This window comes from Gigantopelta aegis, chromosome 8 (assembly GCF_016097555.1).
Source record: "Gigantopelta aegis isolate Gae_Host chromosome 8, Gae_host_genome, whole genome shotgun sequence".
NCBI lineage: Eukaryota > Metazoa > Mollusca > Gastropoda > Neomphalida > Peltospiridae > Gigantopelta > Gigantopelta aegis.
Window position 1 is genome coordinate 36,130,916 of NC_054706.1, and position 12,605 is coordinate 36,143,520.

A 12,605-nucleotide genomic window follows, 5' to 3' on the forward strand; every position below is an offset into this window, starting at 1 on the left:
TGATGAAAGCGAAGCGCCTTGTCGTAAATTAGAGCGTTTGTTTACACTGTGCATAGAGAAGCTGGACGGAGCTGACGTCACTTCGCCCCAAGCTATACCACCGGACGTCACAAAAATTAAACAAAATGGCTGCCCCCAGTTAGCAGGAATAATCATGATTTCTTATTGACTCTAAAATTACGCGTTTTTCATTTGTTAAAGTGTCAGTATGTGTTGGTGGTCCGGGTATGCATCTTTCCAACACATACGGCTCTTGTTTGAGTTGACCCTACCTTTAATTGGATATAAGCACGAAAATAAGTTGAAATGAAAAAGATCATGATATCTTTAAAGAGTTCCCGTTTCGCCTCTGCGTCAAAAGTCAAGGTTACTGTTACTAAAAAATAGAAAGTGTGATGTCTGCCGACATCCTTTCTTATGCGATTTTTTAAAATGAAATTTCACATATAGTAATAGGATCATGATAGGTTTGTTATTAAAAATAGAAATTACGGCTCAAAACATTTTCAAGGCAATTTGCAGAATTATTGCAACGTTTCCGATTTTTTATTTTCTATAAGGTAAGGAACCTTTTTATCAACGCCACCGAAAGACATAGAGAATAATACACGAGTGGCCGTTAGATACCATTTATCTTACAAGGAGTTGTTTTAAAATGTATCTAACGAGCCAAAGTTATTTACAGCCCTTGCACTTATGCGTCACAGACAAATGATTGTCAGGTTAACTATACGTCACAGTGTAATCAATTTCGACCGTGCTGAGGTTTTTTTCATTGGATAGTATGGCATTGGTGACCTGGTCATCACCTAAGAGCAGCTGTCGTACATTTTGAAATTGTTAACAAATGTGTACGAGTCAACAAAAATAATGATCTTGTCACCAAGGGGTGTGTAAGAAATTAATTTATCATAAACTATAAGTCCTAAGTCAATGAAACTTGGTTTATGGTTGCACCTATCTGTATGGATGTTCTTCACAATGCACTCAACCTTTCCCTATTGTGAGTTCAGTAAGAATCCCCCTGTTTCATATCACTACGAACGATATCTGGAATGGAAGGCACAATCTCTAGAGGGGCACAGCATCTATTGGTGACAGATGGGTGAGGGGCGCCATAAGATTAATTTTTACCTTTAGTTATATAAGAGTAGGACAATCGAGTCTCCAATAATTTAAATATTGACCAATCACACTTCGCCTTTTATAACGTTATTTGGGAGCATACAAATTCTAAAAATATCGGGCGAGTCTATTTTAGTGGCCGCAGTACAGCGAACCATACCAATACGTACGGGATGGGTTATCAATCTTCAATTTTACATTAAAAATTATTTATTTTATAAAATAAAACATGTTTTACGGCATTTGTAATTCACACGAAACATGTCGTATACCCTCAAGATAATTCGGAATGTTTTCAAATTATTTTTAAATCACTGGCATGATTCTGCAAGTAAGGTTTTGATTGGTGGACATGAGCTCCAACTGGCTGCTGTTAGATCCACATGTAATAGTGGAGCTAATTTTAATTAGATTGGCATGGCTGATGGGCAACACATGGCTGGTTACGGAAAATGTAGATATTTACTAATCTTAAACGTTTTAGAATATTGTTTTCGGTATAAGAAACAACATTTGTCTATCAAAAGGTTAACCATTATTATTGTTATTTTTTATTTATTTTACCTTAACTGCTGTGGACAAACAATTTTGAGTGGTCCCAAACATCATTACAGGTTTAGTTTTTTCAGTTCACACGTTTTCCCCAATGATGTCAGTTATGTAGTTCCATCGCTCACCGCATGCTAACTTTTAACACAGTAAAGCGCCCTATTCCGGCGTAATTTGTAATAATGGGGATTTACATATTTAAACAATACAAAAATAAATGGTTCATAGATAAAACTATTGGCTTTACGTGATATATCAAAATAACAATTATTGATACAATTCACAATAAGATTTTTTTTGCAAAGGTGAGAACCTCTAAAGATACTGAAGGAAAACTAATCACAGACACACATGGTGCTAATTTAATAACGGCGGAAATTGCATTACAGAATAGGGTTTTTTCCGCTACTTTCGCTTTTGGTGTGTTATAAATTACTACTAAAAAAATAATAATTTACAAGTGTGAACAGGCATAAGTAGACAATTGATATCTAAAGAACAAGGATACACCTTCTTTCATAATGGCTGGAAACAAAGATCTGGCAAGGTTGATTAATATGGTTCTACTGAAGCAAGGGGGCCAGCTAAACATTGACCAGTTACACCAGGACCTCACAAAGAACCAAGGTGTACAAATTCCTAATGTCCAGTCACTTTTAATTTTCTTGGAAACGTTCCCACGCAATTTCGTCATAAATACAGTACGTCATAGAAGAAAAAATGTGTCTAACGTGCGTGTGATATCGGATATCGAGACCTGTGCTGAACATTGCAAGAAACAAGGAAGTTGCCGAAGTCAGAATGGTGAATGTGGCCGACTACACATTTGCAAGTTCTTTCTTCTGTCTGGTCGCTGTCATTTTGGTCCTGGATGTGCATTCGGTCATGACTTTACATCTCAGCATAATTTTAAGGTTTTCATGTCGCATATGCTTGATCCAGGATCTATCGAAGCAGAATATTTTAGAGATCTGCTGTGTCAGAATGAATGCAGAAATGCTACCACGATGCCCGATACATGTAAATTTTACAACACATCAAAGACCTGCTCCAACAAGAGATGTAGAAGCCTGCACATTTGTCGACATTTTCTTGAAGGAACCTGCAAGTTTGGGTCCGACTGTAGAAGAAACCATTCCTTGGAAGAACCAACTGTTATGGACATCCTTGAGGACTATGGTTTTGATGTGAACCGACACCCTGAAGTAATACTAGAAGATCTTCAAAACTTCTATAAAAATAACACATCTACAAACATCGGATCATCGCAACCTCAACCAGACGGCTTTTCATCTGACTCGGACAGGGAACAAGAGGTGTACACGCCAACTCTGTGTCAACCACCTTCAGCAGTCCCAGCAGTGCCTGTTCCACGGCCTAGAACAAAACGAAGCCCTCCGGTAATGGGAAAGATTTAACCTATAATACAATTTAACAGGGAACAATATTTTTCATCAAAAATATCAAACATTGATGTAGGTTTCATGGGTCAAAACCAACTACCTGCTGAAAACAAATTTTCTCTTTTTTAATAGTATTTTATGGGGAAGCATGACCCAAACCCCTATAGAAACTTACCTTCTCACAGTCTAAACACCCCTGCCTAAATTCCTGCACATGTGTTTGTGACGTGCTGGGGTGTTATTTAACATTCATTCATTCATGTGCTTGTGACCAATGACGTCATTACTAAATGGGATATCTTGTTTTAGCATACTTTCAACTTGTCACCAGCTGAATGTTTTTTCGTGTGTGTGATTTTTTTTATTGTTGTAAAAACAATTTAACATTATTAATGAGGAAGATATAATTTGTACATATTTTTCTAATGTGCATTATACTCAAACCTGGAAATAAGTGGCCAGTCATGGACGTTGTCTGGTACACATATTGTATTGTTTTCATTTCAGCCATTGTCATTCACCACACAGGTTGATATCACGTATAGTATTGTTTTCATACCTGAAGGTTCTTGGAGATATCAGAATGATCACCGGGCTTAAAAACAAAATTGTATGTTTGGTATTAAATGACCATAGTACGAAATGACCATAAACTATTGTACGAAATGGCTAGTATGAAATGATTGGTATATGGTCTATTTGTTGCAGCTCTAGTTCAGCATAGTAATCAGGGACGTAGGAACGATATTTGTAGTGGTGGGGGGGGGGCACAATCTCTAGTAAGGGGGGAATAAACCACATTTGTACGACAGAAAAAATATATATGGGACTGATTATTCATATTGGCTTTCATTTTGTAAAGGATGAATAAATACTGTTACACTTATTTATTATCTTACAGAAAACGAGAACAGATGAAGAGAAAACTGAGGAAGGATGTTGATGAACGCCAGTTGTTCCAAGGGACACACGTTGACAACATCGAGGCGATCTGTCACCAAGGTTTTGACTTTCGGTTCTCCAGGAAAGCTGTAGGCACCGTATACGGAAAAGGAAGTTATTTTTCCACCGAAGCAGGTTACTCTGATTGTTACACTGGCAACTGTAGAAAGATGTTCATCGCTCTAACTTTGGTGGGCGACTTTTCAAAGGGTAACCAATCATTTGTACGTCCACCACCAAAAATTGATTCTAAACCAGATGGTGATTTGTTTGACAGCTGTGATGACAACGTAGAAAATCCTAAAATCTTTGTAATCTTTGATTTGTACCAGGTGTATCCGCAGTATCTTATCACCTATGAGTAAGACTGTGTCTTCATGTACTCTGCAAGATCACCCTGTTGGTAAAGTAAACTGATCGTAAGTTTAGAACCTGGGGCCTAATTCACTAAATTCTCGTAACTTTGCGATCTCGCAGTGCAATGTTAAAAACTTGCAAAGAGGATGCTTTGTTGTCTAGTAGAGCCTAAGAGAGCTTTGTGAATTAGGCCCAAGAATTCTTAGTTTTACACTGCACCAGGGAATAAAGATTAAATAAATTAGAGATTAGCTGTGAATCATTCATTCCAACATTATGTGATTGCAGTTTTTTTATTTAACACTAGAAGAAATGAACCACAGTAGGAGTTTCGATTTAAAAAAGATACATTCTTAAAATTCTATTTCTCTTTCACCACTAATAATTAGGAAATTAGTTAGGTGTCCTAACAGGAACATATGTAAGTATGTAAAATATTTTAGATGGACATGGTAATTATTTTCACGATATTTGCACATATATGGTTCCGTTAATTTTGTTTTAAAACATTTAATCCACATCACAATTTTTAAGTTGGACAATTCAATTTTATCTTTTGATTATAATGAGAGTGTTCAGGGTACTATTCGTTGTATACACTACCAATACGTTGAACTTGATCCCTTCATTTCTCTCCATCAGTAGATCATAGGATCTATATTGTAAATAAAACACACAATTTGATTTTAACAAAGGGAAGAAAATTAGTATTAATCGATTTTTAGTAAATAATTTCAGTTTGGTTTGATGTAAGAAGAAAAGTAAAAGTCAGGGCTTCTAGATTATGGTAGCCCCACTCCCATGGCTAGTGATATTCAATATTGGGCTTGTAGATAAATACTATTGCCATGCCCGACGGCTAGTGAATTTTAAAAATATTTTTTGTCAAATGTTGCAGTTATCTATTTTGTAAATATGAATATCTTTCCCCACCGCAACCCCCAATGTTAGTGTTTTTAATCTCCATCTCCCTGTTTAGGTAACATATCTGATTATTACTATTGCATGTAATTAGTAAAAATGTTATTAACTTATAGTATAGTAGGGCTAGTGAATTTTTAATCGTGGCTAGTAAAGAAATTTAAATCACTGATCCCATGGCTAGTGAATTTTATAAAAATTCTAGAAGCCCTATAAAAGAGTTTTGGAAAATAACAAAAATATACAATTTGTGTGTGCAATTTACAAATCAATCGGCTCGGAAATAAATAACTTGTAGAAAATTACATAGTATGAAAAAAAACGATCCCTGTGGGATGGACTATAAATGATTTTACTCAAGATTGATGCTTTCATATAACAATATGATTTTAAATGTTAGATATATACATTTATGATTTCAGATGTAAATATAATTATATACACTTATGATTTCAAATGCAAATTAGATTACATACACTTATGATTTCAAATATAAATTAGATTATATAACATGATTTCTGATGTAAATTAGATTAATATACACTTATGATGCCAAATGTAAATTAGATTATTATACACTTATGATGCCAAATGTAAATTAGATTATTATACACTTATGATTTCAAATGTAAATTAGATTATATACATTTATGATTTCAGATGTAAATTAGATTATATACACATGATTTCAAATGTAAATTAGATTATTATACACTTATGATTTCTGATGTAAATTAGATTATATACACATGATTTCAAATGTAAATTAGATTATATACATTTATGATTTCAAATGTAAATTAGATTATTATACACTTATGATTTCTGATGTAAATTAGATTATTATACACTTATGATTTCAGATGTAAATTAGATTATTATACACATGATTTCAGATGTAAATTAGATTATTATACACTTATGATTTCAGATGTAAATTAGATTATATACACATGATTTCAGATGTAAATTAGATTATATACACATGATTTCAGATATAAATTAGATTATTATACACTTATGATTTCAGATGTAAATTAGATTATATACACATGATTTCAGATGTAAATTAGATTATATACACATGATTTCAGATATAAATTAGATTATTATACACTTATGATTTCAGATGTAAATTAGATTATTATACACTTATGATTTCAAATGTAAAATTAGCTCATGAATTTATTATCTATGCGTACGGACCTATTTTCTGTGAAATCTATGTCTGTGTTTTAAGTGTTTTTGTTTTAAGAAATATGTAAAATAATATTTGAAGATTTTGTGATAACCATCAGGCACCAAAACAGGTTGAGAGGCTATGCACTTAAGGTGATCTTAGGGCCAAGATCGCTTTGTGGAACAGGGCCCTGTTGTCTAAAATAAAATTTAAAAAAATGAATTGCTATTTATCCTGCAACCACCGTTTCTATTGACAGAATATGATGACGGATAAAGCAAAGTCGTATCGTTCTACTAGCAGGATATGACTTTTGACATCACTCAAGTATAGGTTGCATAGTACCAAAGAAGAGAGTACCGTGTCAAAGTTCGACGTGCACCATCAAATATTTACGGAGTAAAAGCAGCTGTGGGTGTGATTGGTAGTAATATGTGACATTGATTATTTGTGCAAATACTATTATCCATTGACAATAAATAAATACACTTTTATTTGTTATACAGTTGTTATGTAGTATATACCAGAGGTTGAAACTAATGCGGGGTACCCCCAAAAATGGAACTGCAATTTTCTGCAAAAATGACGGTTGCTATTAAAAACATAAATTAAATCTCTTAAATGATACGTGACCCCCCATTTTCTTGCAGCTAGATTAGATGTGAGGTGCCACACTTTCTATTGCTGTACTTCCTGGGTGTGTTGAAACGCTGCTTATATCAGTTTTATTAGTAAACGTTAACATTATCGGCAATAGGAATTGATTTGGTCTAATGGAACCTATAGTCATACGCATAGCTACATTACAGAATCACTCATTTGACCTCTAGGTCATAGGGGCAGGACGTAGCCCAGTGGTAAAGTGCTCACTTAATGCACGGTCGGTCTGAGATCGATCCCCGTCAGTGGGCCCATTGGGCTATTTCTCACTCCATCCAGTGTGCCATGACTGGTACATCAAAGGCCGTGGCATGTGCTATCCTGTCTGTGGGATGGTGCATCCCTTGCTGCTAATCGAAAAGAGTAGCCCATGAAGTGGTGATAGTGAGTTTCCTCTCAATATATGTGTGGTCCTTAACTATGTGTGTGATGCCATATAACCGTACAATAAAATGTGTTGAGTGCATCGTTAAATAAAACATTTCCTTCCTTCCTTCTAGGTCATCGTACAGTGTGGCTGAAATAACAGAAATAATAGTTTTTTGCCTTAATGTTTATGGTCTGCAGGATAAAGATATTAACTAGTTAATGATGTTGGATATCTGCTTTATCCTGTTCAGGCTGGACTGTTCTAATACACATTTTTTTTATTCTACCTTTTCAATCCACAAATTTAATTACCCAATGAAGTGTGTATGATCATAAAGAATTTCACAGTACGTTTTAAAAAATTTAAATAAAGATATTTTAGGTGGGGGGAGATAAGGTGTCTTCCCATCCTTCAACACATGAACACCCATGCACATATATATGTACAATTGTATGAATACTAGAATCTAGTATGCCTTTGTTTCTGCTGTATGATATTTTGCTTTTATTCTGTAGTTATTTTGGTTTTGCACTGTTATGCAATACCTATATGAGTCAGTAGAGATGGTGTTTTCCACAAGTGTCCAGTGCTTTAACTATCAGACCACATTAGCATTTTTAAAATCAGATTAATGTCTGTCGAATATTTAGTTTAATGTTCATATACGATCACATTTTCACTTGTTTTTGCCAGGTTTACAGATTTGCAAAAAGATCTATGAAGTTCCTCTGTTTGTTTTGACAGAGTTAGGTTATAGAATACATTGAATGCTTAGTTTGACTAATGTTCCCAACCCCTTTTAAATGTATGTGCATTGATTCATCTTTCATTATCCAGTGTACCACAAACAAACAAACCAGTGTACCACCGTGGCTTTGCTATGGGATTTTGAATTTGAAATAAGGGATTATTTTCTGGGATATTTTATGTTTCCTTTAAAAAAAAAAATCAAAAAGAATATATTGGGTGATTCATAATAACGTAAACATTTTACTCTTTGAAGCATGACTTACGTTTAAAATCGTGCATTCCGGACGTTTAAAATCGTGCATTCCGGTAATTCAAAAATTATCGTCATGCTATACCATTGGGAATATACTCGATATCTACTGAATGTACTAAAATGATGATCACCTTCTTCTTTGTTAATCCTTTTTCCCCAGGAATAAATGCGCATCTATTCTTCTTTGAATTATCTCTTCCCCCCCCCCCCCCCTCCAATATTTCAGTATGGTGACCTTCTCAAAGAGAGAGAGTTAAAGTTTGTTTTGACATATAGTCTTAGAGAGAAAACCCGCTATATTTTTCCATTAGTAGCAAAGGATCTTTTATATGCACCATCCCACAGACAGGATACCACATAGCACGGCCTTTGATATACCAGTCGTGGTGCACTGGCTGGAACGAGAAATAACCCAATGGGCCCACCGACGGGGATCGATCCCAAACCGACCATGCATCAAATGAGCATTTTGCCACTAAGCTATGTCCCTCCCCAGAGAGAGAGAGAGAGAGAGAGAGAGAGAGAGAGAGAGAGAGAGAGAGAGAGAGAGAGAGAGAGAGAGAGAGAGTGTGTGTGTGAGTGAGAGAGTGTGAGTGAGTCCCACTTTGAATAGTCCATAGGATTGTAGTTGCCTGCAGTTAAATTCACATGAAAGATCCCTGGCTGCTAATGGAAACCTTTAGTGGGTTCCTTTGACTACATGTTACAGTGACCAAATGTTTGACATCCACAACTTTTATCCTGGGGGAAAAAAAAGTGATTTTTTTTTACCTTAAATATTGTATCATGGTCCATTTTAACAGTAATCAGTGAATCAAAATGATAATTTTACAGACAATAAAATGCACTTTTTTGTTATTTCCTAAAATTATTATAATTAATTTTAATGGTATATTAAAATAATATATTTGTTATATGAACACATATATAATAGAATCACTGAATTGTACATGTTGTGCATACTCATAAAAATCAGATTTCCCTGTCCAGTCCACTTTGGAGGTCCACATTGATAGATATCAAACAACCCAGTACCATTTCAGGGAAACTCTTCATCATTCAGAATACATCTCCTTTGGCAGCTATGTTAGTGGTGTTTTAATTGGTCAAATCAAAGATCCACAGGATACCCATTAGCATTGGAGTTGATCAGATCTGCTGATATAGTCTTCCATTGTGTAATAGCAGTGCAGTAAGATCCATAGGATACACATTAACATTTGGGTAGATCAGATCTGCTGATACAGACTTCCATTGTGTAGTAGCAGTGCAGTAAGATCCACAGGGTACACATTAAGATTGGGTTTCATCAGATCTGCGGATATAGACTTCCATTGTGTAGTAGCAGTGCAGTAAGATCCATGGGATACACATTAACATTGGGTTTCGTTAGATCTGCTGATATAGACTTCCATTGTGTATTAGTAGTGCAGTAAGATCTGATTTTTGTTGGTTGTTTGTAGTATTGTACCTAAAAACATGCATTGTTTATATATTTATTATTTATTAATTGCTTTATTTTTTAGTATACTTCTCATGTTCAGTTACTCAGAAACTAATGAGCTAAAATGTGATCAACTGATTTTAAAATAATGTTCAACAAATCTTAACTATTCTAGCATACATCAATAAATATTTTACTTTTTCAGTTTTGTTTGAATTATTAATGTTATACTTCTTTTTGTATCTTTTTTTCTTTATCTATAGTAAGTTCTATTATATAGAATATTAGAATCACAAGGGATTTTTTAGAAACCCATTTCTCTTATTCTTTTCTGGGAAATACCAAGCCATTGTAAAATAAAAGCATTTAATATGACATTATATAAATGTTTAATGTCATAAACCTGGAACACAGAGACAGACATTCCTGAGGATTGGCCAAACAGATGATGATGTTGAGATGAAAAGTGAACTGGTAGTATTTTTCTTTGAGTATTTGACTACCAGAAGAAATTAAACTCCACACTTGCTGTCAGTGGAGATCTTATCCCTCCACCCCCACCCATTTTGGTTTAATATTCTGGTTTAAACACAAATGAAATACCAGTACACCTCCGAGATCCTGGTGGTGGTATATCAATCAATGGGAGACTATTGCAGCTGTTTTAGCAACATGCACTTGATGATTATGACCCTTAGAGATGAAGGAAATGTTTTAGTAATGACACACTCAACACATTTTATTTACGGTTATATGGCGTACACACACACATATTGAGAGAGCAAACCTGCTTGTTTCAACTTCATGGGCTACTCTTTTTGATTAGCAGCAAAGGATATTTTATATGCAACATCCCACAAACATGACAGTACATCCCATGGCCTTTGTTACATCAGTTGTGGAGCACTGGCTGGAAAAAAAAGCTCAATGGGTCCACCGACGGGGATCGATCCAAGACCGATCGTGCATCAAGCGAATGCTAACGAGCGAAAGTTATTTACAGCCCTTGCACTTATGCGTCACAGACAAATGATTGTCAGGTTAACTATATGTCACAGTGTAATCGATTTCGATCGTGCTGTTTTTTCATTGGATGTATGACACTGATCATCTGGACATCACCAAGGAGCAATCAGTCGTATGTCTTGAAATCCTAGTTAAGCGCCCGACATTAATTCACAATAATTTATCGTTCGCTTATTTCCGTTGTCTTTGTTAATTTCGCACTCGTGCATATCGCTATCGCGGGAAATGAACATGCAGTATTTATACAAATTGCGGTTAAACGTACATTAAATACAATTAGTTTACAATAATCATGACATTTGTTATATAATATATATAAATTTGTAGACTGTGAGGTTAGCTGGACTTTAAAAAGACCGTAAATTTCAATATTTTTAATCAAAAACTTTTGACGTAAATGGAATAGCTGTAATAACGTGAATCCGGCATTCTTATGCTATGTATTTTACAAGCTGAAATCAACAACAAGCAGTTCAAAGCAACATAAAGATTGCTAATTTAAAGAAATAATGAGCTATTTTTTATCGAGGGTGAGCCCTGAATAAATGTCATTTGTTGACCAACAGAAAGCTGCAGGGTCTTTGATTGGGTAAAGAAAATGCGTGCGTAATTTTTTTTTTTAATATTGACTGGGTAGTAAAATTAAATTACTTTTTCGGGGGGGGGGGGGGGGGCGACTAAATCAATCTATGGGCAGCATGGCTGATGGGCAAAACATGGCTGGTTCTTACGGAAAATGTAGATATTTACTAATCTGAAACGTTTTAGAATATTGTTTTCGGTATAAGAAACAACATTTTTCTATCAAAAGGTTAAACATTATGATTTTATTATTGTTATTATTAATTTTTTTTTACCTTAACTGCTGTGGACAAACAATACTGAGTGGTCCCAAACAACATTACAGGTTTAGTAGAGCGGATAAGAGTGATTTTTGGACAGAATCGTTCAGTTGGTGATACAAGCATGAAAATTGTCATGAGCAGTGTCCATGGGTCACTTGACAAGAGAATGGTCCTAGCCACTTGAAATTTCAAAATGGCGGCCATTTTCCAAGATGGCGGCCATTTTCCAAGATGGCGGCCATTTGTATCTTTAAATTATACCTTTTCTCATAGAAATTGATTGGGTTGTCCGATTAAGGACGTTTTGGTGTCGTTTCGTATGTTTTAGACTATGCTGAAGCCAACGGTGCCATCAAGAAGAATGTATAATGATTATTTGATCCTTAAACAACGTACCACAATCGTCAGGAAGTGTACTTCTTCGAAATTTGTCTCTTTGTAATGCAATGAAACCTCTTTTTTTCATGCATGAGATGCAGTAAAGTGTCATTCCTGATATCCGTCATATATTGCCCATATTGTGCCCATCTAGGCCTGGCAGTGGCAACTACATAGACCTGTGCAACTGAGTCCATAGCTGTAGCACTTGCACCTTCCAGTACATGCCTTGGTGCACCCACATTTGGCCAACTCCTGACAATTCTTCGCAATATGTGCAAGAGGAGTCCAGAAGATTTTCCACTCCTCGCCCTGTTTGATCCATCCCCAGTCGGAATGGCTGGTCGTTTCTGGCTGTCGCATCAATGCCTGTCCCCACACGTGTCCGGCCTCATAAGAAGC

The 12,605-nt window shown here is 35.3% G+C and overlaps 1 protein-coding gene across 1 annotated transcript; it reads left to right on the top strand.

Moving 5' to 3' along the window:
* The first annotated feature begins 2,122 nt into the window (after positions 1–2,122).
* LOC121379959 (protein mono-ADP-ribosyltransferase PARP12-like) lies at positions 2,123–5,195 on the top strand. Its single transcript, XM_041508656.1, has 2 exons — positions 2,123–3,074; positions 3,979–5,195. The coding sequence occupies exons 1-2, from the start codon at positions 2,196–2,198 to the stop codon at positions 4,018–4,020; spliced, it is 921 nt and encodes a 306-aa protein (XP_041364590.1). The 5' UTR covers positions 2,123–2,195; the 3' UTR covers positions 4,021–5,195.
* Positions 5,196–12,605: the final 7,410 nt, after the last annotated feature.

Coding starts and splice junctions, on each gene's coding strand:
- LOC121379959 (XM_041508656.1), top strand. CDS start 2,196: ATGGCTGGAAACAAAGATCTGGCAAGGTTGATTAATATGGTTCTACTG. Junction 3,075..3,978: donor GAACAAAACGAAGCCCTCCG/GTAATGGGAAAG, acceptor ATTATCTTACAG/AAAACGAGAACAGATGAAGA.